The 27,445-nt window shown below is 41.0% G+C and overlaps 1 protein-coding gene across 1 annotated transcript; it reads left to right on the forward strand.

Annotated features, from left to right (window-relative positions):
- On the forward strand, positions 1–26,108 carry ppp4r2b (protein phosphatase 4, regulatory subunit 2b). Its single transcript, XM_034167478.1, has 9 exons — positions 1–160; positions 758–839; positions 9,646–9,816; positions 10,878–10,971; positions 11,066–11,103; positions 11,225–11,299; positions 13,114–13,254; positions 13,336–13,634; positions 24,832–26,108. Exons 1-9 carry the CDS (start codon positions 127–129, stop codon positions 25,170–25,172), a joined length of 1,275 nt encoding a protein of 424 aa, XP_034023369.1. The 5' UTR covers positions 1–126; the 3' UTR covers positions 25,173–26,108.
- The last annotated feature ends 1,337 nt before the right edge of the window (positions 26,109–27,445 follow it).

The following is a 27,445-nucleotide window of genomic DNA, read 5'->3' on the forward strand; positions in this document are numbered from 1 at the left end:
ACGTGTTTTGTGTGCGCACGCGGCGGCGGCGCCATGTTAAATCGTCCTCCCGTGAGACTGCGGCTGTTAGCTTAGCTTAGCCGCAGCTAGCCTCTTTGCTTTTCACTGTCTGAGGGCGACGACGTGATGGAACTGGATTCACTGCAAGAGGCGCTCAGAGGTCATTCCGCTGGGTTTCGTAGCCATATATTTATGCGAGGCCACGTCTGTTTCTTTATTTTTGACGTATGATACCAGAACGATTATATTCAGAAAACGAAGCGGTTTTAGGTCAGGTTTATACTGGCAGCTAACATTAGCTGCTCCTCAAGGCTGGCTAAAGCTAGCTCAGTTGTTAGCTGTTTGTCGTCGATTTATTACAGAAGCTTGGTGAAAATATGATTACTCTCTGTGTTCACGATTACAAACGTTGTGATTTCCGCAACGTACTCGCTGACGTTTTCATATGAAGCGAAATAGTCAATCAGCGTTATTGTTGATTATCTGCTGTTTGCCGAAGCACCTAAACTCAAGCTAGCTTGTAGTTTTAGCCATTAGCTTGCTACGTTATTTAAACGGTTGTCGTTATTGAAACAGTTCGGTTGTGTAATCATAATCTTTATGTAGATTGTTGTAGTGATTGCAGGTTGACAAATAACTGTACATTGTTGGAGAGATGACTTTAAAAGTCCTTTGTGTGAAATCAGTCTTTTGGCCTGTGAGTAGCCTACTACTGGATCAACCTGTTTATTTACTCTGACTTATTTGCTGTCCTCAGATTTTGACAAGAAAGCAAAGAAGGAGGCATCTCCTCTCCTGGAGCAGTTTCTTTGCCATGTTGCCAAGACTGGAGAGACCATGTAAGTGATGTGCTACAGGCTTGATGGACAACATAAAGACTGTTGGTTTCTGTAGGATTCAGACATTACATCCCAGCTATTTGTTCACTGTCGGTCCAATATCTCATACACACACCGTATAGTTTGCAGACATGACTAACTGCACTGTATCCCATAATGTACAACATTTGTGCATCTAACATGTTTTAATCTGAAGGGACATCCTTGGGGTCATGGAGGGGTAGTGACATTAACTGCAGAGAACAATTAACTGCACAGAACTTGAGTGTTACATCAACACATACACAAACAAGAGCAGTCAGAGATTTCTTTCCCCAAGCTGGGTCTGGATAACCTCCAAAATTCAGTGGAGTCTTCCATGCCCTAATATCTATCTGTGGTGCAAATTTGGTCTGAAGTAGTTTTGAAGTAATCCTTCAAAGCCTATATAAAGGAAAATCTTGATCCAGAATCTGGATTCACACCCAGATCACCTCCAAAATTTAATGGAGACTTCAATGGCCTAATATGCATCAGTGGGGGGAAATTTGGTGAGAATCCGTGAAGTAGTTTTGACATAATCTTTTAAAACTGATATAAAGTGAAACTTGATCCAGATCACCAGGAGAGGTAATGGTCTAGTGGTTAGCTAATAGGCATACGAAGATTAATAAATGCAAATAGATATCTAGATATAAATGTGGGATGTGAAGTGCATCGATTCATTCAGTGTGCATTGATTCATTTGACAGGGTGAATCATGATGCATCGCTCGCTGCCTGCTTGCAATCAACCCCCGCAAGGTACATTGAATGCACCATGGACGGAAGCCAGAAAGCACATTTCTACCACAACAAACATGACATCAATAGCCTTGTTGCTTAATGATTCCTTTATCGGTCCTTCAGTTCAGAGCGGCCGTTGTTTTTGAGGACTTTTATCGGAAAATGATCATTTCTCTACACGGATTGCAAACCGCAGCGGGTCTGATTGAAGCTTGAAGCAGTGCTTCGACTTGTTTGGTTCTTTGCTTCGCTGGTTTTCAGATTCGGCAAGTTCGCAATTCCTTCATTAACCCCTCTCAAAGCCATTTAAAGATGTCAATCATGAGTCACCTTTGTGTGGATTAAAGTCATGAACTTGGACCCTTGTTGCGGACAACAACCGAGAATCGTCCTCCGTTCCACACCAGAATTTTACAAGATGGTTCTCTGGCGTGAGCACCAGCCAGTGTGTTAACTGAAGGTGTCCATCAGGTAAAGGAAATAATAATAATAGCCTCCTTTTTTGTGGGACTAAGTGCACAGTGCCAAAAAGCTGCACAGATTTCGGTTGGCATTAACTTCAGAGCGAATCGCTGTTTTAAATTAAATGACACTTCTTTCCAAACGTTATAATAGAAACAAATGGTAAATGGACTGCATTTATATAGCGCTTTTCCATCTGCATCAGACGCTCAAAGCGCTTTACAATAATGCCTCACATTCACCCCGCTGCCATACAAGGCGCTCACTACACCCCGGAAGCAATAGGGGATTAAAGACCTTGCCCAAGGGCCCTTAGTGATTTTCCAGTCAGGCGGGGATTTGAACCCATGATCTTCTGGACTCAAGCCCAACACTTTAACCACTAGACCATCACCTCCCCTCACCAAACGATAAACTACAACTGGCCAACCCCCCCCCAAAATGAGATGTCCTCCGATTTTTTATGAATTGCATCCTGATGTGCAGTGCAGAGCTCAGCTCAGAGTCTATGGAGTTACATTTGTGCCATTAATATCTGAAAGGAAATGCTTTTAACAAAAACTACAGATTTTATTTATTTCTATGTATGTCCAGAGATCAAGGATCCATCATGTACATCAAGGATCCAGTGACCATGTACAGATTTTATTGACTTTTGTTTGTGTCCAGAGATCAAGGATCCAGTGACCAATTTCATATTTATTTACTTTAAGACTCAATAAAATGTTGTTGACATAGAAAACCTGTAAAGCCTACTTTTAGTACACAGAAAATTCACAAAAGGTATTGATAAAGGAAATCCATGAAGAATCGGATCGATAAGCGGAATTGTTAATGGCATTGATATCGATTAAAGTCTTATCGATGCCCATCCCTAATTGTTTCACACCAAACTGCATAGTATCGCATTGTGAGAAATTGAATCACCAACAAATTGAATCGGGAACGGGGTGAATCGTATTGCTATATGTATCGAATCGTTGTCAGTGATGAGATTCACATGCCTAGTGGAAAATCACTAAGGGCCCTTGGACAAGGTCCTTAATCCCAGAGTTGCTCCCGGTGTGTAGTGAGCACCTTCCATGGCAGCACCCTGACATCGGTGTGAGTGTGTCTTTGTGAATGTGAGGTATAATTGTAAAGCGCTTTGAGTGTCTAATGCAGGTGGAAAAGTGTGACATCAGTGCCGTCCATTTAGCATTTATCACCTCCAAAATTTAATGCAATCGTCCATGGTCTAATATGTATCTGTATTGAATATTTTGTCAAAATCGCGGCAGTAGTTTTGACATAATTCTGCTAACAGTAATCCTTCAAAGCCTATATAAGTGAAACTTGATCCAGAATCCGGATCCGGATTACCTCCAAAATTTTATGGGTTCTTCCATGGCCTACGAATATGCATTGGTGGTGAAAATATAGTCAAAATCTGTGCAGTAGTTTTGACATAATCCTGCTAACAGACACAGACAAATAAATAAATGCTGATGATTTTATTACATCCTTGGCAGATGTAAAGTGTGAAAAATTCGAAAACTTTCCCTTTGTGGGAGGGGGGTGTCCTTCACCCCCCCCAACACACACACACACACACACACAGTTGCCCACCAGTCTTTTTCCTTCCAGACTGTTCTCATCCCAGTGCTGCTAGACTGTGAGTTATATTATTTGAACAGTATGCAGTCTGCAAGAATTAAAGTTAAGCAGTAGCTCTTCTTATGAGTCAAAAATGGTATTTTCCAGTGATGTGGTTTATTTTTAAAGACATTTAGTATATTGTTTCCCATAATCCCCCTGGTGGCCCCCTGCGCTTCCCTTCACCGTGGTGCCAGCAGAGTTCCAGCGTCTCACAGAACATGTAAACAGTGGCTAGCGAGGATGTGGATGGCATTGATCCAGCAAATTTGCGGATGATTATGATGATGACACGTCCCAAATTGAGTGGATTATCTAGAGGAGGTCTTGCACCTGTGATGGACTTCTGCTTTGCCCTGATGTCTTGTCCATACTTCACGAGGTTTGTTTACATTGTGCACTGAACCGGAACTCTGTTGATACTGACCTCACATGCGAGTCACGGATCGTGAGATAGCGTGAGATTCATAACTGCGAAACAGCGAATGGGGAAGTTCCAGTAACACATGCAAAGTGCTCATTTTGGACTTAGAAATGTTGAAGCAATGTGATGTACTTGCACATATCACAGTTCCCACTGATTAACAAATATTTTCTGCTGTAAAATAATGGCACATGATGCTATTTTGCTCACCCATGACTGTATTCATGCATCGCTGGCGGTCATGGTGCACGATACTGGATGTGCATTGTTGTATATGCTGGACATGCTGCTCATGATTATGTTTGAGTGCACAGGACATGACAACAGGCATGCAGAAGCAATGAGAGCATGTGCATATGTGCTCAACTTTGTTCACAGTTCTGCTCTTTAATTAAATGGGTGCAACATAGAAGTAAAAATTGGAATATGTTAATGATCCTAGAGTGGGAGATGATGTGGCAGTGGAACAAAGATGGTTGACTTTCTTAATTGAAAGACACAACAGCTTTGTTTCTCTCATTCCCCATTTGCAACTTTTAAGGACTCGGAAGAATCAAATTCTGCATCTTTGTGTGATAATGTATAAAAGTATAGCAAATGTGCATGTATCACCAGAATTTCCTCCATGTCATGAAAATAATCTATATGAGCCATTGTAAGAATGAGCATTACCTTAAAGTACTCAGTCACCCCGACATCAGGCTTCGTCATTAAGCATTTTTCCTTACCTGTCAGTAGGACTGATGTAATCCCAAGAATGTAGACGCAGCTCCTACTTTAGTTCTTGAAAAGGCCGGCTCATGCTTTGCAGCAATTGCAGTACCTCATACTCCCAGCACTTCCCACAGGACACCTCGAGTGACCCTGTTATGTCTTTTCCAAGTCCACAAAACTGTGTACTGGGTGCTCATAGTTCCAATTCCCTTGTAATATCTTTTGCGAGAGTAAAGAGCTGGTCCACCATTCCGCGACCTGGGCATAACCCGCATTGCTCCTCCTGAATCTGTGTTTTGACTAATGGTATAAGCAGGGCTGTAAAAACTCTGCGGAATTCATCATATGGGGGGGGGGGGGGGGGTGTAACCGAGTTTGTAAAATGCTTATCACAAAATGTTCTTATATTTTACAACATCGTGCAAGTTTTATAAATCCACGGACACTGATCTGTATAACAGATACAGATCAGTGTCCGTGGATCCGCAAAAATGGCTCACTCAAAGCGTGGCTGTTACGACAGTTGTCGTAAAGCAGGACAGTTATGAAAAATCTGACTTCACAAATCGAATCTACGTATCTGAATTGACCCAAGCACAAGTTTGCCTGTCTTACATATAAATAACGGCAGAGAAGTTGGCCAGAGAATCAACAGTGATTATAAGCGCAGAGCATACACTTTCCACTGACAGCGCAAGACCGCTGCAGTGCTTCAATCTTCCAAGATGGGCGGCTCAGCGCTCCTGGTCACGTGACCAAAATACCTGTCTATTATGGGATGTCTATGCAAGATGCTGTTTTTAAGCTAAATGTAGCATGTGGACGTCACATACTTTTAGAGCTATCAAGTTTTTAAAAGAAGAATTTTGCATTATGTCTGTGTCACGGCGCAATGTCAGAGGAAAAATGGCGAGAAAGACTGTCAAAAAGTTGCATAACAAATCAAGAATACATGGAATTGGTGCTGGCTTAAATTAAAGTTGTGTTCATGAAGTGAAAGATGAAGAAAAAAAAAAAACAGGAAAAGCAAACTGCATCTTGTCCCATCAGAAAACATGGTAAGAATTTTTCTCTCCCTAGAAAATAAACATTGTGCTGTTAAAACAGGATTTCACACAAGATTGTGACTTTTTTTTGTTAATACAGGCTTTCTTCCAATGAAAAAAAGACATTGTGGCTTTGAATGGATTTACAGTAATTCGCACAAGAATTTGTGGTGGTTGTTTTTTTACAATATTGTATGTTATTGATATTTTACCATGCTTTTCAAAATGATCCCCTGACACTTTCTATTACTGATTTGTGGGGACCAGGGCAATATGTCATCTCCTGATGACTCTTTAAAGATGGAAACCTCCTCTCCAGTTTGGTAATCCAGAGGTACTGTCCAATGTTTTCCCAAAGAATCTCATTCTAGCCTAGTGGTAACCCCCCTCCCCACCCCCTCCCCCAAATATATAAAAATGTGAGGTTCTTGGAAACGTTAAAGTTAAGTGATGTGCTCATTATTTGTGATTTGCCGCAGTTCTGCATTTGTGTATTTAAAAAAAAAAAGGGGGGGGGGGTTGGTGGGGAGCTACTTTTCATACAATACACAAGTATGTTTCATATTGAGGAAAATCAAAACAGACAAATCAGTTTTAGCTTTACTAACCACACTTGTAACGTCTTGCAAACAATAGATTTGGGTATAAACAAACTTTAAAAGGTACCTCTTGTAAATTTTTTTTGGTGTGATAGTATCATTCTAAGTGGTAAATAAAACAAATATTTACAGATGGTTTCAGATTTAGCATTTTTATTTGTACAAAACATATTTGTTAAAAATTAATCGCCCCTAGAGGCGCTGCATTCAAACCAGTAGTGTGACATCAGCGTGTGGTTGTAAGCTGATGTCACACACAGCAGCAAGCCGTAAGCTCTGTCACTTTCACTTCTTACATGAACGCCAAACAGAGCAACTTAAGATTTTTATTTTTTTTTAAGATTTTACTTTTGTGTTGGTGGATGACGGGATGATAGAGGGCACAGCTGTGACTCTTCAACTTTTAAAATAACTTAATTTTCTTGTTGTGGAACAAAAATGCCGGTGTTCTGTGGTTAAGGCTGAAAACACAGAGGGACTTCTTAATGCTACATTTCTTCAGCCACGGGAAGGAACTATATTCAGACGTCATTGTCCACAATCAGGACGCGTTATGTGGATAAGTTTTCATCAGGCTGTTATGGTGATGTAATAGGTAAGATTGAGACTTTTGCTGTGGCTCAGCCCTGTTTTTACACACTTATAGTCAAGTAGAATTGGAACTACAGGATCTTCCAGCCAATTTTTTGGTTTTATGTACAACCATCACGTTCATGGCCGTATCTATAAGTGAGTGAGTCAGACTCTATTTTTAGTCAAGCAGTCAGCCAAATGCACCAAAACACAGAGGCTGTATGTGACAGTCACGCTGGTCACACCTAAACTTTGTGAAAATTTTGTCAGTCCATCTTATGGACACTCTCTCTCTGTTGCACATAACCACTTGCTTATGTCTCAAAATTTATGACCAACCAATTGATTTATTAATTATCAAAAATGAAAACTCATAAGAAGTGTGGCAATGCATGTTTTTAGTATGTTTTATTAGATAAAATATTTTTATGCTAGTTCCATTTTAATATCCGTATTTATTGTTGGAATCCTTCAGTCATCACTGACAGATCTCAGGGTACATGTGCACCCACTTTTAATGATTAGTGCACTGTGAAATCACTATTTTAAAAAATAACATTTACTCCACAGATGATTGTGTGAGAGAAGACCAGAATCAAAGGACACTGAATCAGTGATGAAAGTTTGCCAGAAATTACCGGAAATCTGTTTTTTTAGTCACATGGTGAATGTTTCCAGTGTCGCGTACAATTTTCCGCCTCGCTTAGAAAACAGCGTGGAATGTTGCGCATGCGTAGATCTATTTATTTGTTGTCTGCATCTCTACCTGTCAACTTCAATATCGTTGTAAATTGCGAAGGTGTTTTTGCTTCTTTCATCATCCATCCACCTCAAGTTCCAAGCGCTGTTTTCTAAGCGAGGCGGAAAGAATTGTACGTGACACCGGGTTATTTTTGGTAGCATACACCAGTATCCATTTCTTAAGTTCCACGACCAAACAGCTGGTGGCGGTAATGTGCCAATGTGATTTGCTAGCTGCCAATAATCTCCAAAGAAGGGTTATTTTGTTTTGGGAGTTTTTAAGTTTGATTTTTGGGGACTGTGCAGTGATTCCCCATACCGGTTTACTTTGTAGTGGACATTAAAAGTTGTGAGCTGCGTATTTCTAACATTAATGATACATTAAGTGGAGCTAACGGGCGAAGCTTCCAGCTGCTAAAAATGCTAACACCGTTAGCATTCAGTCGAGAGTTTAATTCTATCTGAGAGTCAATACCACAAGATGAATGAGTTTGAGCAGTGGGCAAAAATGTCTGAAGTGAGTGAAAATGATCTGTGATGTTAGTGCTCTGCTGAAGTTTATCAGCTAACGTTTGCCTTTTAGCTGCAGGAAGACTCAGTCACTGTTGAGCTAAGTGAACGATTTATATATTCGACCTATTTTTTTTTTATCAAATAAAGCCACACTTTTTTTTTTTTTACTGACATAACTACAAGAAAAGTTTAAACTTTAAATAAATTAGATTTTTTTTTTTTTTTTTTTGGAAGACCTCCCTAGTAGGGAAGTGAATCGTACAACAACTCACGATTCAATTTGATTCAGATTCTTGGGGTGACAATTCGATTCAGAATCGATTTTCGATTCAAAGAGCTCTGCGAAATAGTGTTTATGTTTAAGAAAATGCAGCTTTACAAGGTTAATCAAGTGATTCTAGATGTAAATTTACTTATCTGCTTTGCTCGTTCGTTGTTGGTTGGCAGTTTAGCGAAGCGCTGGTCAGTAGTCGGCAGAGACCGCTGTTCCACTTCTTGTAGCTCCGGGTGATAGTGTAGCATGTGGGCTTGCGGATTTGAAGTGTTTCCGAAGTACTTGACTTTTATTTTGCAGATTTTGCACACTGCATAAGTCATGTCAAGCTCCTTCTTACGCAGCAAATAATAAAATCCAAAATGCGCCCAAACATTTGACTTCAGCAAAGACGGTGCTGGCTGAATTAGCTCTTCGTCTGCCATGCTAAGCAGCAGCTCACGAATGTTTGAAGCACGCCAGACCCTCCCCTTGCAGGGACGCTGCAGTACGGAAGCCGTTGCCTGACAAACAGTACACGCAGCGAGTAAGCAAGAAAATGTTTTAAAAAATGCTTTTTAACAATCGATTCTTGGACATTTTGGATCGTTTCAGAATCATAATAAATAAGAATCGCGATTTGGACATGAATCGATCCCCCAGCCACCCCTACTCCCTAGGGAAACGACAAGGGGGCATTCTGACGACATGCCTGAACCAACTGACTGACAAGGGACTCAGACTGTAGCAGTGGTTCCAGTCTGAGTCCCTCCTGGATATTTCAGCCTCTCAACCTGTCCCTGAGTGTATGACTGGATACCCTATGGAGAGACCTCATTTTCACCGCTTTGATCAGCGACCTTATTCTTTCTGACAAAACCCAAGATCTGAGAGATCAGCCATGAGTTTAAAAATATTTGCATCTCAAAAATCGGCAAAAATGCAACACTTGTATTTATTGCTCATTTTGTATTTAATGCAGCTGTAGTATTTCAACCAGTTGTAAAATGATTATCCCAAATTCAGTGAGAGCTTCCTTTAAAATAGTATTTTGTACCTAAAGTCTATCATTTCTTCCCCAGTGTTCCGTGGTCACAGTTTAAGAACTACTTCTTATTTAAATTGGAGGAAGTGATGGATGATTTCAGAGCCTCAGCACCCGAGCAGAGAGGGCCTGCAAATCCCAATGTGGAATCCATTCCATTTGAGGATATGAAGGAGAGAATCCTGAAGATTGTGAAAGGATATAATGGGTAGGTGCCCAGATGACAAACTGTGTGTCTGTGATGGTGGCAGACTGGATGTATAAATGGAGAAGTCACTGTGTATGAGTTTTTGAATTACACACAAACTCCAAAATAATCTGACCTGAAGCTGCTGTTGGCTCTTACACCCTGTCCTCTTGAAGATGGATTATGTTGTTTTCTTGTTGGTTTTATTTTCCCCCTCTCTGTTTTGCCGGGTTATTAATTTTTTCATATTAAGAGTTTTAGAGCTTTGCCAAACCATAAGCCCAGGCAGTCTGTGAAATCTTCAGTCTGCAGACAGTGCATTCTTTTTTCCTTCTTATTGCATATTTCATTTGCACTTTTTATTACTGTGATTTATTCAGTGTTTAGTGTATATTTATACATGCCGTACAGAGTGTAGCTCAAACCAAAGTTAAATTCCTTGTTTTCTGTGAATACTTGGCAAATAACACAGCCTTTGAAAAACGGCTGTGGAGTGCAGCATTTCCACAAAAGCTGCCTGTTGATTAAAAACGCTTACCAAATATTAATTAAAGCTTTTTTTAATCATTAAATACGACTCATTTAAAGTGTGCATCCTTTCACTTCATTTGCAGAGGTGGAGAATGGCCAGTGGAGCAAAATGTTTTTTATATATATATATACACACAAACACACTGCTTCACTTTAAATGTGCAATAAGTCAGTTTCAGATGATCCACGTGGACCCTTTCTCTTAAAAGGCTTTATTTTACGCAGTTTGTGGCTTTGCAAACTTGTAGCATTGCCTGCTACATTGATTAGCGCTATGGTCGTCTTCTGTACTTTTTGTGGGAGCGTTACAGCGCCATGTACAGGCCTGGCGTATGTACTCCAGCTTTAAACGAAGCCTCGAGGCAAAGAATTTGCCTCGAACATCTTTTGTAATTGAATTACTCGATGAATTGTTTCAGCCCTAAGACATCGTACGGATGTTAGTGTGCATGTCCTGTGTACACGCATCACACGATGCTATGTCGACTAGTCTACGGGAGACATGAAGGGATTGCTGAACAGTAACACTGTTGCTCTTATCTGTATCCCAGAATCCCTTTCACGATTCAGCGGTTGTGCGAGTTACTTACAGAACCTAAGAGGAACTACACAGGAACAGATAAATTTCTCAGAGGAGTAGAGAAGGTAAGTCTGGAGTATTTCCACTTTCCCCCGTGTCTAGTGCTAACGTGCCAACACCTGCCGTCACTCTGAGATTTTTTTTTTTTCTCTCTTACAGAATGTAATGGTGGTAAGCTGTATTCATCCAACATCAGAGTAAGTGTCTAAATCTCTCATTTCTTGATGTTTGAACACTGTGTTTTCCAGCAAGTTAAGAGCTCTGTTTTTTTTGTTTTGTTGTTTTTTTGTTTTTTTCTTCATTGACTTTCTTGTTCAGGAAAAATGGATGCAGTGCTGTCAATAGGATGAATGGAGTGATGCTTCCTGGGAACACATCTGCTTTTACAGAGAGGTTGTACTAAGAGCATATTTAATCATCTGTATCATTATTCTCTAAGCTCCAAATCTTTGTTTTATGATGGTCTGTCTGGTGAACAACTCAAAAACTGCACAGTCATATTTTCAGGCAGCATGTTAATTTACCTGAAGATGAATTTTCTGAACAACATTTTAACTCTAAGTGTGCTTTTTAAGTATATCATATATCCCGTTGCTCATAGTGGAGCCTCTCAGCTTGTGCTAAAGTTCATAACATTGTATCTTACACCAAGCTAGTGCCAAGCCAATTATATAGCATGTTATAGGGAGACTGTAACTTTAACTCTAAAATGAGGAAACAGTGTTGCAACACAGTTGCTCTGTCTCAACTCGGGGTCTGCACCCTTCTAAGGGTAGTGTCCCATGAAACATTGCAGGCTGACGGAGATGGCACAGGCCGGAACAAACTATGGCAGTGGCACTTATAACGTAAGCAGCCGACAACTGCAGCCTGAGAAACATGCAGACACTGAATTGGGACACAGCCCATTGCAGCATGTACCAATAGACCGTTACATTGTTTGGCGCATGCACGCTGAGTATTCCACACGTCGCTCATGTGAATGCTGCGAGGAGCAAAGCCTTTTAATGCGGACATGCATCGTCCGCATAACTACACGGACATGACTAAATCCATGGATCACACTGCAACAAGTGGCTGTAACTAGTCCAAAGAAGGGTGGCCAAAGTCCCTAAAACATGTCCCAGATATGACAGTAGGAACAATAAGACAGTATTTAGTAGAGAATATTAGCGCCATCAGCAGTAATCCTGTATGCACTGCGCACATTTTTTATTTTTTCACAGCATTTTCACGAAAATCATTCAATCTTCCAAAGTAATAGTAATAGCCTGTGCTCCAGAGAGTTGCTCCTCGGACGTGTTTTGGATGGAATATGCACTTGCATCAGAAAGAGCACTCGGTAAAACTTGTGCCAAATCAACATGCAGAGCCACATAAGATCTGCTGTGGCGACCCAGAGTGAAAACAAGGGCAGAGCTGAAGGGACTTTCTAATTCCTTTAAGGAAAGACTTATGATTCAACAGATTAGAGCCAAATTGTCAACACATTTCATAAGTACTATCACTAAATAAATCTACTGAAATAGTTTTTTGAGATTTTCTATACATTAATTTAATAAAATATATACAGTATGTTGTGCATAAAGTATTTAAATGATCAAATTAAATTTTTATTTCACAGGTTTTTTTCATCAGTCTGATTCATGAATGTCTGTCCGTCTTCCAGCCACAGTTCATAGAATGAGTTGCTTCTCCTTCACTTGTTGATGGATTTTAGACTCCGATGACTTTGTTTCCTTTATCTTAGTGCAGTTCAGTTTTAATTTTTTGGGAAAATATGGAGTCAAAACAGTGAAATTCTCCCAAAAGGCATATTCTCCTGCACTTTCTGATAGAGTTGAATTCTGATTGGTTATTTGCTTCATCCACACTGTTCATAATTTTTTTTTTTTGCAGAAATGTGAAATTTTAAAAAAATATTTTGGAAGACGACCTCGGCCACCAGCAAAAGTATGTCCAGCAGGGTGTAAATGACGGTTCTTCAACACAGTTTACACCCTGCTGTAAACATTTCACCTGCTACGTGAGGTTTCATTCAAAAGTGTGCTTGCACAGCAGTGTAAATGCTGAAAAGACTCATCCAAAATTTACAGCTGTTGTAAAGAATTTTAATGAACAGTCATGGTTTTATTTAGAGAATAAAACCAGATGAGCTCTGTCCCACAGGCGCTCTGGTTCTCATTGTCTCATGTGTTGACTAATAGGAAAGTGAACGGTCCTGGAACTCCTCGTCCACTGAACCGACCAAAAGTGTCTCTGGCCAACTCTCTAGCAGCAAACGGCCTGCCCGACAGCACAGACAGCAAAGACCTCAGCACAGACCCAGAAGATGAGACGGACACCAGGTGCATTAGAGAGTCTAGTCGACACGAGGAATAAAAACCACTCTCATTTCGGTCTGTGATGCCATTGTCTTTGTTTTTCAGTGAGGTCTCGGCATCAGGTGGCTCGCTGGGGAGCTCGATGAAGAACAAGCATCCAGATATGGAAGAGGAAATGGACGCGGGGCAGCAAGAGGTGAAAAGACTTAAGTTCAGCAATGATGAGGAGGAGGAAGAAGAGGATGAGGAGGAAGAGGAGGAGCAGGAGGTAGATGCACTAAGACCTTTACATACCACCTGCCTCTCAAAAGAGGCAGAAGCCATGGTCCATGAGGAAGAAGACAAGGTTAGTTACAGCAAGGAAAGTGAGACCTCCAGCAGTGCTCCCGCTCTTGAAGACCAAGGTGAGGTTCAAGACAGGTCTGCTGATTGGTTGTTTTGTGCAGCACTGAGAAGGGGCCAAACTGACACTTATTTATTTACTTACTCATTGATTGAAAGGGTTTACATTATATCAGCTCACAATTTGTCTGTATGCAATCAGGCCCATAAGACGTGGACAGTGACCTTTTTTGTTTTTTGGTCTGCACTATTATGTCTGGTTACAGTGCTGTGCAGAGTTTCTCCAGTCACAGCCAGAGAAGCTACAACCCCTTCAGAGTTGTCTTGGTGGCTGCTCTCACTCATTTCTTTTCACTGTGATTTAGATTTTGATAACTGCCTGCTCTGGGTGTAGGCCATGGGACAAATCCTGTATTGGTGCCCAAATGTTTACATACAACTCTGTGTGTATGTATGTGTGTATGTATATATATGTATATATATGTATATATATATATATATATATATATATATACACACACACTTGTATGTAAATGTTTTGGCACCCCTGATGATTTCCATGATGATCTTTATAAATCATTGGTTGTTTGGATGGATCAGCAATTTCAGTTACATATATCTTATAGCGGACAAACAGTGATATTTGAGAAGTGAAATTAAGTTTATAGGATTTACAGAAAGTATGCAATAATTCCTTAAATAAAATGAGGCAGGTGCATAAATTTGGCACCCAAACGGGGGGTAAAAAATCAGTATTTAGTAGATCCCCCCTTTTGCAGAAATAACAGCCTGTAAACGCTTCCTATAGCTTCCAGTGAGAGTCTGGATTCTGGTTGAAGGTATTCTGGACCATTCTTCTTTACAAAAGATCTCAGGTTTGTTGGTTTCTGAGCATGGACAGCCCGCTTAAAATCATACCACAGATTTTCAATAATATTCAGGTCTGGGGACTGAGATGGCCATTCCAGAATGTTGTACTTGTTCCTCTGCATGAATACCTTAGTAGTTTTTCAGCAGTGTTTAGGGCCGTTGACTTGTTGAAAGATCCAGCCCCGGCACAGCTTCAACTTTGTCGCTGATTCATGTTCTCAATCTGCTGATATTGACTGGAATCCATGTGTCACTCAACTTTAACAAGATTGCCAGTACCTGCACTGGCCACACAGCCCCATAGCATGATGGAACCACCTCCAAATTTTACTGTAGGTAGCAAGTGTTTTTCTTGGAATGCTGTTCTTTTTCAACCATGCATACCACCCCTTATGTCCGAATAACTCTCATCAGTCCACAGCACCTTATTCTAAAATGAAGCTGGCTTGTCCGAATGTGCTTTAGCTTACCTCAAGCTACTCTGTTTGTGGCATGTACGCAGAAAAGGCTTCCTCTGCAATACAGCATCTCTTTGTGCAAAGTGCACTGTATAGTTGAACGATGCACAGAGACTAGCTGCAGCAAGATGATGTTGTAGGACTTTGGAGCAGGTCTGTGGGTTGACTGACTGTTCTCACCATCCTTTGCTTCAGCTTATGAGATTTTTCTTGGCCTGCCACTTCGGCCCTTAACTCGTACTGTGTCTGCGGTCTTCCATTTCCTCACTATGTTCCTCACAGTGGAAACTGACAGCTGAAATCTCTGAGATAACACCATGATGTTGAACAATCTTTGTTTACGGTCATTTGAGAGTTGTTTAAAGGCTCCCATGTTGCCACTCATTAGAAGAGATGCAAAAAAGGGGGAACATTTGCAAATGACCACCTTAAATACCCTTTCTCATGATTGGATTCACCTGTGTAAGGAGGTCCAGGGTCAATGAGCTTACCAAACCAATTTTGTGTTACAATAATTTGCACTAAATATATTCAAATCAATAAAATTACAAGGATGCCCAAATTTATGCACCTGCCTAATTTTGTTTAAATAATTATTCCTCTTACTGTAAATACTAGAAACTTCACTTCACTCGAATATCAGTATGTTCATCTGCTAGATGATATATTTAACTGAAATTTTTGATCCAGACAACCAATGCATGATGGTGAATATTTGTGAATGTATTTTGTTGCCATACAAAAGTCAGTGCCCACAAACTGCTCCCCTCAGGCAGACATCCTTGAATGATACCGAGCACTGATGTGGGCATACGACATTTTTGCATATAATTGTATATATTAAATTGATTTTTGGATGTATGAATCAATCTGTGGGAATTAAAATGAAAATCGATTTAAAATCGGTGAATCAATCTTTACAACCTAGCACTAGTTAGAAGGTGAATAAAATATTGTTGGAGTTTGCACTGTGATACCAATTAAACAACTGCAAATTTAAAACTTGTTAGAGCAAATGAAAACATCAAAATTGTATCAAATGGGGGGGAGATAAACTGGTTTGTGCAGGAATACTTTGAAATAAATTGAATGTAACCATGCAGACTTACTTGCCTTATATGATTGGAAAAATTATAAAATAAGAATAGCCCACTTTGAAATAAATAAAACATAGCTGCAGTCTTCAAAAGCTAAACCTTAGGTCAGTTTGGAACGATAACAGCCTAATAAAGGGCAGTGCTTCACCTGCTCAGTGTGTGACTTCTGCTTCAACATCACTGCAGACTTTCTCCACATCAGGTTTTGTTGTAAACATGTTTTTTCCTTTTTTTTTTTTTCCTTAAATATTCATATTGTCAATATTTTTATACAATTTTGATGATGTATGTTTGTGGCAAAGCTTAATATATAAATTGCCTTCAGTGTTGTCTCATAAATTCGGCATAATTATTGTCGGTAGCTGTTGCTTGTGATACGTCCTGTACACATTGGACACGTGCACCTGGTGTGAGTGAATCAGTACCACACCGGTAATGAAATCATGCAGTTCTGTTTTGTTTTTCTCGAAATGTGTTGCTCCTGACTGAAATCCTCCATGCTCACCAGTGCGCTGGTGAGCATCTTACCAGCGCACTGCCTCATTACTGCTTAAAACTGACTTTAGAATGATGTAAGAGGTTTTACTTTGTCATCTGATGGTTAATAATCACATTATTTCCTTTGATCACTTTGGGTGTAGAGACTCAGACGCATGCACAGTGAAGGCAGGGCGGACCAGTTTTTAAGGCAGGGACTGTTCAGTCTGCAGCACCGGATTGGTGGACATCAGAGATGTCTGATAGTGTTTTATTTGTACACTCTGAATTTGGTAGGAGTGAATAAAAATGGCTGCCGTTCTGAAATGGTTATTGTGAGACTTTAAGTCCCTTGGATTAAAGCTACAAGTTGACGCTGCGTATGCATACTGATTCATATCAACTACATTGTGGTGGTGTTGAGACACAATATTGTAAGAACCATGATACTGTTGAAATATTTCATTAATTTTCTTTATACCACGGTCAGCGAGAATTCCATGTCTAACTGATGTGCATTATTTTCGTGTATACGCACACGTAGTTCGGCGAGTTAAGTCACTTGTTATAATCACTCCGCTCTGGTCGTCACCATAGCAACGTGCAAATCAGTTGCCGCAGATCAGCTATGTTTTGACAGGTGAATGAAGCCTAATTTTAAGCCTAATTAAGATTAGGCTTAAAACTTTCCTTTTTGCTAAAGCTTATAGTTAGGGCTGGATCAGGTGACCCTGAACCATCCCTTAGTTATGCTGCTATAGACGTAGACTGCTGGGGGGTTCCCATGATGCACTGTTTCTTTCTCTTTTTGCTCTGTATGCACCACTCTGCATTTAATCATTAGTGATCGATCTCTGCTCCCCTCCACAGCATGTCTTTTTCCTGGTTCTCTCCCTCAGCCCCAACCAGTCCCAGCAGAGGACTGCCCCTCCCTGAGCCTGGTTCTGCTGGAGGTTTCTTCCTGTTAAAAGGGAGTTTTTCCTTCCCACTGTAGCCAAGTGCTTGCTCACAGGGGGTCATTTTGACCGTTGGGGTTTTACATAATTATTGTATGGCCTTGCCTTACAATATAAAGGGCCTTGGGGCAACTGTTTGTGATTTGGCGCTATATAAAAAAAATTGATTGATTGATTGAATGACAGAAATGCGATAAAACATGGATTTCCAAGTGAATTTTAATATTTTTGACCAAAATGAAACGTTTGAGGAATGGAAAGAGGAGAGCAAACAAGAAAAACAGCAAAAGCAACAGCGTAAAGATTTAACTTCGGATGAACTGGACAAGATTGAAGATGGGAAAGAAGAAGAGAACGGTTCTATCCTTGCGGGCAGCCAGAGCGCTCCGCATCAAAACAGCAAGCGTAGTTTCTGGACCTGTTGCCAGAGTTGGCTGCAGCTCCACAAAGCAGAGAGGGGGGGTCTATGTGAGTGGCCCGCTGTGGCGCTTACCGAGCCCGGTAAGCGCATCGGCGGCAAAATGTCTTGAGACTGGCATAAAACGCATTTTTATCAAGTTCTGTTAAATAAATATGTGTGTTAGCTCGCTGTGTGGGACCATGGTATAAGTGGATTAAACAACTCGAAGCCGTGCATTATAAGGTTTGAATGCTTCACATTGTGGTGTCATGCATTATACAGTTTGAATGCTTCGCGTTGTCGTGCATTCAAACCGTATAATGCACGGCTTCTCGTTGTTTAATCCTTACTTAACTGCTAATTTCAATGCAGGGTCATGGTGAGGGTCTGGACCCTGTCCTAGTGGTCATTGGGTGACAGGCGGGGTATACCCTGAACTAGGGGTGCAACGGTTCAGTTAGCCCACGGTTCGGTTTGTACCTCAGTTTTTGGGTCTCGGTTTCGGTATGCATTTTTCCTAAAAAAAAAAAAAAAAAAACTACTATAACTCCCTTTATTTTGCTCATAGGCAAAAATAAATACAGCTTTTTGTATCACACAAATTCCAGTAGGCTATGACTGTGGTAAAACATGTACTGCATAAAGTGTAAGTTAAACATAAAATTTCAAGTGTAAAATTTCCTCTTAGCCTTGACTACTCTTACTGGTATAACATTCAAATAGGCTATGACTGTTGTACATTACAAAGACATGTACAGTACAAAATGTAAACCTAACACTTTCAAATGAGAAATTTCCGCAGCCTTGACTCATACTTAGCCTATTTTAAATAAACATAACACACAGTCACACTTGGCCTATTTTAAATAAACATAATACTTCCATATAGGCTATATTACAAAAGTGAAGTGCAACAGGGCAGGCTGAGGCTGCTGTAAAGTGCATCAATTAGCTATCAGCATTCTCTTCTATGGTGAGATTCTTCTGTAAGAATATCAGCTTGTCCACATTCTCTGCGGAAAGACGTGAGCGGCTTGCACCAACAATGTCCCCTGCAGTGGAGAAAATTCTCTCACTTGCGACTGAGGTGACGTTGTGCAACTTTTGTGATGTGGGGGTACTTTGCCTTGTTTGTCTTCCACCACATGAGAGGATCAGCATCAACATCAATGCAGTCTGTATATCTGTATGAGCTAACTTCATCCTCCGCTATCAGAGAAAGGGGCCTGACCTGTTCTGTTGTTTTAAACACTTCTCCAAACTGTTCTGCCATGGCTGTCTTCTTCTTGGGTGGAGAGGATGGATTTCGTTCCTGCGTGGACGGGTGTACCTCTGCTTGACTCTGCAAAAATAACACTGTTTCAATAACAGTCATTCACATGCATTTTTATCAATAAAAACAATCCAATTTTTGCAATCATAAAATCACAAACAAAACATGACTACCTGTGGTTCATGCTCCAGGATGTCTGTGGTGAGATCCCTGTAGACTCTGATACGGGAGGGTTCATCAAGGGAAGGTAGAGACTTAAACCTGGGATCCAGTGCTGTGGCTTTTAGGAGGTAGTTTTGGAGATCAGGGTCTGTGTACCTGTTTTCCAAGTCTTGTTTGATGGCTGCTTTGGCTTCTTGGATTGTTTGGAGGTCCTTGTCTTCTGGTGCCATGGATTTGAGAATCATTTCCTTCAGAGGGAGGATCATGGATGTGGTGGGGGTTGTTTCACTGCTCATGAGCTGTCACCGTCTTCAGTGGGTTCAGTAGTTTGATTAGTTGTTCTGCCATTTTTTGTTCACTCAGCATTGCTATGTCCTTGTTGACACTCTTCAGACTTTTGTCAAGTAATGCAGCGTAGATGGCAGGCTGCTGTTCTACATACCGTTCCAGCATATCATGAATTGTATTCCACCTAGTTGTTACATCATGGATTAACTTGTGTGGTTTCAACTCTAGCATCTCCTGTTTCACTGTCAGTGCATGATTCGCCGTTGTGCTTTTGTGAAAGAAAGTAACAACTTTCCTCACTTTTCCTAGCAGGCGGGACACGGCATTGAGTGACACTGCCTTCTTGGCAGCCAGGTTGACTGTATGCGCAAAGCAGCCTATCTGTGGTCCCAGCCCCTCTGTTTCATGGACTGTATGTATGTTAGAGGCATTGTCGGTGGTGACTGGAATTGTCATATTTGTCCGCTCCAACTTCCACTCAGTCACTACCTTTTTCAACTCGTGAGATAAATTGGCGCTTGTGTGGCTTTCATAGATTGATCGAGTTTGCAGGACTACGCTCTTCATTTTCCAGTCCGACTCTGACATGTAGTGAACTGTGACAGTGAGGTAACTCTCTGTCGCCCTCGAAGTCGATCTGTCTGTGGTTAGTGCGAAGTTTTGCATTTTCGCCAATTCATCTTCTACACTTTTTCGCGTCGTTTCATATATGGCAGGAATTAGTGTCAGAGAAATGAGTGCGGGAGGGAACAACATAGCGGGGGTCGAGCGTTTTCATTAAGTAACGAAATCCCTCGTCTCCAACCACTGAAAGGCTGCAAATCTTTCGCAATGAACATCCCCACTGCACTGGTTATTTTCTTGTGCTTCTCTGAAAAGCTGCTATATGTCCGTCGAAAAACATCTCCGATAGACGTTTGCCCTTTCCCTGGTTTAGTTCTCTGCGTGGCTGCGCCGCTTTCAGAAAGCGACAGGTATGGGTGGTGACGACGGAGATGCATGGACATGTTTGTAGTGTTTCCATTAGCGTACGGGATACGAGTCAAGCAATGCTTACATACAGTCTTATTTCTGTCCACTTTTTTCTCTTCATTGTCATTGTATTCAACAGCGAAACCGAAATGTCCCCACACTGCAGATTTAAATGAAGACGGTGCTTCTTCAAACTTTTCTTTCTCTCCTTCGCTCGCCATGTTTTTTTTTTTCTTCTTCACATAACTCAACTCAGCTTCAGTTACAGGGAGGTGGAGCAGAGCAGTGATTGGCTAATTCGCTTGCGGGGAGGGGTTTTCTGCAGGCGAGAGCAAATAGTACAATTCGCTTGCGAGGAGGGGTTTTCTCCAGGTGCGAGCAAATGTCAACAAATCCATTCTCTGGCAGTAAGAAATTTGTGTCAATGGCAAGACCGAAAAATTGCGGCTCATAACGGCGTATTGAACTGTGCATAGCGAACCGTACAGTTCGGTTTTAGATTGAGAACCGTTGCACCCCTACCCTGGACAGGACGCCGGTCTATCATAGGGCCACATGTAGTTCTTGGTTGCAGCAGCACTAGACCGTACAGTATTTCCCACAGTCATCGATTATGGTTTCTTCAAATTGTGCAGCTCTATTTTTAAGCAAGTTGCCTCTCTATTAAAGTTTAAATAAGTGAGCCAAAGGACACAGAGAAGTGATCGGTTTGGTCAAGTTCTTGGATGCACAGCTCTCTGTTGCCACAGTCACCCTTCAGTTCAGGAGCATCTTCTCACCAGCGCACAGCTCGGTGCACATTTCCACCTCATTCAGTTGTCATTTCTAGACCCCATTTAAAATTATTTGTACGTTTGTGTGATGTGAATTCAAGGTGTCCAGCCAGACATGCACAATCTTTCATGAATGTGATTTTTACTGAAATGTTGTTGTACTATTATTCATCCCCCCCAATGTTAAACCGGCTGGGCTTATCAGTGAGTTGGGTAAACTGTCAACACGCGCTGCAAAACATCCTTAAATATCCCATAGTTGATATTATTTGAAATCTTCTTTATACCCTGATAACAGTCAGCTTAGTATTCAGTGCTTTGACATCAGAATGGAAACATAAGCGTCACTTGTGGAAGCTGCAGGGCTGTAAAGAGCTCATCCAGCACAGGCTGCAACAAATCACTGGTCTGGTCTTCTTGCCTTCCACATATAACTAATAACTGTGTGGCTAGATTGTAGGGGCAGCACGGTGGCTTAGTGGTTAGCACTGTTGCCTCACAGCGAGAAGGTCGTGGGTTCAGTTCCTGTGGCCTTTCTGTGTGGAGTTTGCATGTTCTCCCCGTGTTTGCGTGGGTTTCCTCTGGGTGCTCCGGTTTCCCCCCACATCCAAAGACCCGCAGGTTAGGTGGATTGGAACCTTTAAAATTGTCCGTAGGTGTGGGTTTGTCTGTGTTTGTCTATTTGTGGCCCTGCGACAGACTGGCGTCCTGTCCTGGGTGTACCCCGCCTCGCGCTCTGACTGCTGGGATAGGCTCCAGCCCCCCGTGACCCTTAATTGGACTAAGCAGTAGAAGATGAATGAATAGTTTGTAGGTTTGTCCAAGCTAGCCAGCTGTTGCATGTTAGTTTTGTGATTTCAGTAGGTGCTGAAGTTGTGTTTTTTGGCGGGGAGGTATGTTAGCAAAATCCATTGCAACAGTTGTACTGTAGTGGAGAAATTCAGTTTGGACAACACCTACATGAGACTGATGTTCCTGGAGGTGCTGAGTCTTTCCTGGAAAGACACACAAAATTCTACTGTGCACACAATGATGTATCAATCGCAACTGGGCATCTATATAGCCAGGTGGCCTCTGTGTGCATGTGTATGGCTTCGATCACGGGAAAAACCGGACAGAGCTGACATTTACAGTTTGGTATGTTTATGTATTTTGGGTTGACGGATGAACGCTGCCAAAACAGATCATTAATAGGACAGTTTTTTTTTTTTGTTTGTTTGACAAACTACAGATATTGGCTAACACTGAACAGTGGACGTTGATAATTACATTCTAGACTCACACGCTATTCCCGCAGAGTGCAGTAAATCATCTATATATTAAAAGCATGGCTTTTTTTTTTTTTTTGGCAAGTTCCATGTAAGTACATAATTGTAAATGTTAACAATACGTGAATGACACAAGAAAATGAAAACTTATTTCCATTGTGTTCCATTTAAAAATCAAATGACAAAATAGAAGTTATAATAATATATGATAACAAGAATATGATTTAATATAAGAATAAACTAACCTAAACAATTTAGAAATACACTAATACAGTAAATTAACATAAGATACGTAACAGGAAATCAAAAGGTTGAGTTCTAAAAACGTTTCGGACTCACACACCATTCCAACTCATTACACTTTGTCAACACCATTTTTCTTGCATGGAGTTTTTCCTAATTGATTTTTGGGTAATTTGGGGGCACTGAATCCAAATCTGGTGTTTGTTCTTGAGATACGAAAACAATTCTCATATTGAGAATTGGTGCAAAAGCTGCAGTCTGGCACACTTCTTTGACGCCAAACTATATTACGGTTCTTGTTCACATTTCGCAAACCTGGTTTAAAAACTGAAGCTGATTTTGTGCATAATTAGTGGTATCAAACTCGTTAGTGAATGAGCAACTTTTGCATAATCAATACAGAACATGCAAATTTAAAAAATGTGATGTGATAGAGGAAATCTGAGCTCAGATTCGGATTCAGCACCCCAACATTACCCTAAATCAGTTCTCAAAGTTCATGCATTAAACATTTTTTGTTGTTAACCAGTGTTATAGAAACTTTGCATAATTTATTACCACCCTTGAAAAATGTCAGCTATCCATTTTATAAACACAACCCAATCTAGAGCCCGTGGATTCCCACAAACAGTGCGCTTGTATAATTATGCTAGGAACGTCCAGTTCTGATCAAATGTGATTATAGATGACCAATAAAGTTGTGTTCTTTTGTTTCTTCTTGTTTTTTTTTTTTGTTTTTTTTTTTATTGGTTTTAAAACATAAATTGCACATTTCCTCTTGCTGGTTTTGCGAGCGAGCAGACACTCTTTGCTGCTGTCCCTATCGGCACGGAGCACTGCACCCGTTTTAAAAAGGACATTAAATGTATTTACAAAATAAGTCTGTTTTGTATACTCAATGGTGCACGTCAGTGTTGCCATTTTGTCACGTGGGGCCCATAATGGGAATTTAAAAACGGGTAGTGTGCCCTTTCTGTTTCATCTGTTCTGCTTCTCTCATAGACACTGTGACCCCCAAACCCCCTGAGAGTGAAGGCCCACTTTTCGGACACTTTTTAAAGGCACATGACAACAACTATTCTGCTCCAAAAATCAGTTAGTCATCATGGATGTTGTGGGTTTTTTACTTACTGTTTGTAATGTTTAAGAATAAAGTAATGCAGTTTGAAGCAGTTTAGAATTGGGGTAATCAAAAATACTTATACTAATCAATACTACCAATTAGTACCTGATTTTAATCTTCATTTGCAGTGAATTGATGTCACCAGCGCATGTTGTTGGCTTCCTGTGGTCTTAATGACGCCACTTCAGTTATTGAGTATTTTCTGGCTCCCAGTATTGAGTTTGAAATTCTGGTATTGTGACAACCCCATTTATAAACTTAAAAATATAAATACGCAGACTGACATCCAGTGTTTTTTGTTGGATAACTTATAATCCAGATCCTGGTGGGTCTCGTTGCTCTGTGTGTGTGAGTTTAGTTGAGGAGTGGAGGCCATAAAGCAAGTCCCCCCCCCCCCAGTTCTTTAACCTTTATTTAACCAGGTTAGTCCCATTGAGATCGAGATCTCTTTTGCAAGTGAGACCTGGACAGTTATAAAGTTTCCAACTCAACTAACGTGCATGTCCTTAAATGTGGGAGGAAACCCACACAGACATGGGGAGAATAGGCAAACTCCACACAGAAAGGCCACAGGTGGGAATCGATCCCATGACCTTCTTACTGTGACGCAACAGTGCTAACCACTAATCCACTGTGCTGCCAGGTCTGACATAATACTCCAGAAAATATGGTACCCATGCAAAACTAGTAATACTGTGATATAATACTTTCACCATCCAAAAGGTGAAAAATACTGTCATACTAATTTTAGGTCCCGTCACCCACCCTTGTTTGCTTCCTCTGAGTTCAAGGAAAACGATAGTCGTTAATCTGTCCGCTGATTGTGATAAAGCAACGCTGGTTTTGGACTGTTGGCGATCTCGGTGTGTTTAACGCTGAGCCTGTCTTTGTCAATACAGAACCAACAAGCAGCACGCAGTCTGACGTTGGCGCAGGCTTAAGTCCAGAGGCGGAACGGGAGGTGCCCTGCAGTTCCCAGGAGGAGGGCGGTGACACAGAGCAGATGGAGCAGCAAACGCCAGCCGGCACGTCGGAAAGCTCCGAGTCCAGCAGGAACAGCGAGGACAGCAGCAGTGACCCAGTGAGCAGCAGTAGCAGTGACAGCAGCTGTAGCATAGAGGAGCGCACAGCCGAGGCCCCCGCTCCCCCCAGCAGTACCACTGATGCTCCTACAGAGGGCGCTGGGGACAGTGGCGTGTTGAACACTGGGACTAGTGAGGAGCCCATGGAGCAGGACTAGACTGCAGCTGCGTGTGACCCCTAAACCAGCTTGTCCTCATGCCCAGCCTGTGACGGGCAGCGAGGATAACTGCACCTCATACACACGAACGCCTCGTCTCACTTTGGACACTCCGAGCACTGATGTGGGCATACGACATTTTTTCATTTGAAGTTTTCAATTCTTTTAAACTGGAATATTTTATCTCTCTTTTTAAGTTTCCTTTAACACGAGGGTGGCTGTGAGTTCGTCATGGCCGCAGGTTTTGGGATGCTGTGACGGTCTGGCTCTGTTTGTTTTTTTCTTAACGGGATGATTTGTACTCAGACTAGAACCAGAATGAAGTTGAAGCGAGCTCCTTCCATGGTTTGTGTTCCTGACTGAAGCCCCGCCGCCACCACACCAGGATGTTGAACTTCAATGAATTAATTTTTTCTCTCCTCATCCTTGTGAGATGGTAGTTATTCTGTGTCCTTATTTAACTAATGATACACTACCAATCCACTGAACAATACTTTGACATGCTACCTTGTAGAGGCGTCGTCTGTAAAATTATATATTTTGGATGCATAAAACGACCATAATTTATATGATCATTTCAAGTCGGTCACTTATTTTGGAGTGTTTTCTTTTTGTCTGCCAGTTGTAGTATCCAAAAACCAGCTGTAAGTACAAAGACGACTTCTGCTTTCTTTGTATCGTGTTGTCACCATGTTGTTTTCACCCACCCATCATCCAGAGCGGTTTCTGGTTCCAGTGCGACACCCATTTTCTGCAGCTGTACTTTTGATATTTAGAATTTTAAATTTCTGTAAAGTAGATTTTTGTAGATTGTAATACAGTATGTGTTCACTGCCTTTGTGAAACCATATATAATTGTATAATTTCTGTGTATACTCTGAATGCTTTGGCTTTCAATGCGGTATTCAGAAACAGCAATAAATGTTAACATTTTTACCTCGGCTGGTTTTCTTCACTTCAGCACAAAGAATTTATTAACTCTGTGAATGTTGTGCGTTTTATAGGTGCAATGTGAATTTCTTGGTAACTACAAAGCTAATTATTTTCTTCACCATCTGCAGGGTTAATAGTTTATCTGTTGAAGGTCAAAGATAAGGTTTGCATGTGTGCACGGCACAGTACATACAGCCTGACATCATGGACCTGAGCCACATGGTAACAATGCAGGTGCACGAGAACCCGATCCTGTGTTTGTCTCCAGTGTTTTAGCTGGTCGATGGTTCCAGGTTTTGTTGCGTGACAAGTTCAGCTTTGCAAAGGGCAAACTTGATCAGCTTGATTTAGTTATTTGAATAGATGTTGGAGGAATTCTTATTTTACTGTTCAACAAACCAGTGTTTTCTCCTGGCTCACTTGTCCTTCTCCACATACAGGTGTCTAAAAAAAATTTGAATATTGTGAAAAAGTTACATTTAATTTGTTCTAAACTCCTCTCACAAAAACTACAATGTTACAGGCATGTTTTTTTTCTTTCTGAAAATTGCAGCCTACAGCTTCAAAAATAGAAAGTTTATATCAAAATATTCAAGTTTGGACAGGGGTCAAACAAAGTTAAAAACGAAGTTAACATTAAAAAGTGATGCAAATTATTGGTTGAGTTAATAAATGCAGTTTTGACTGCTGAATGCTTGGTCTGCAAAGTACAACCCCTGGCAAAAATTATGGAATCACCGGCCTTGGAGGATGTTCATTCGGTTTAATTTTGTAGAAAAAAGCAGATCACAGACATGACACAACGCTAAAGTCATTTCAAATGGCAACTTTCTGGCTTTAAGAAACACTAAGAAAAAAGGGAAAATAATTGTGGCAGTCAGTAACGGTTACTTTTTTAGACCAAGCAGAGGGAAAAAATACGGACTCACTCAATTCTGAGGGAAAAAATTATGGAATCATGAAAAACAAAAGAACGCTCGAACACATCACTAGTATTTTGTTGCACCACCTCTGGCTTTTATAACAACTTGCAGTCTCTGAGGCATGGACTTAATGAGTGACAAACAGTACTCTTCATCAATCTGGCTCCAACTTTCTCTGATTGCTGTTGCCAGATCAGCTTTGCAGGTTGGAGCCTTGTCATGGACCATTCAACTTCCACCAAAGATTTTCAATTGGATTAAGATCCGGACTATTTGCAGGCCATGACATTGACCCTATGTGTCATTTTGCAAGGAATGTTTTCAGTTTTTGCTGTATGGCAAGATGCATTATCATCTTGAAAAATGATTTCATCATCCCCAAACATCCTTTCAATTGATGGGATAAGAAAAGTGTCC

This window comes from Thalassophryne amazonica, chromosome 3 (genome assembly GCF_902500255.1).
Source record: "Thalassophryne amazonica chromosome 3, fThaAma1.1, whole genome shotgun sequence".
NCBI lineage: Eukaryota > Metazoa > Chordata > Actinopteri > Batrachoidiformes > Batrachoididae > Thalassophryne > Thalassophryne amazonica.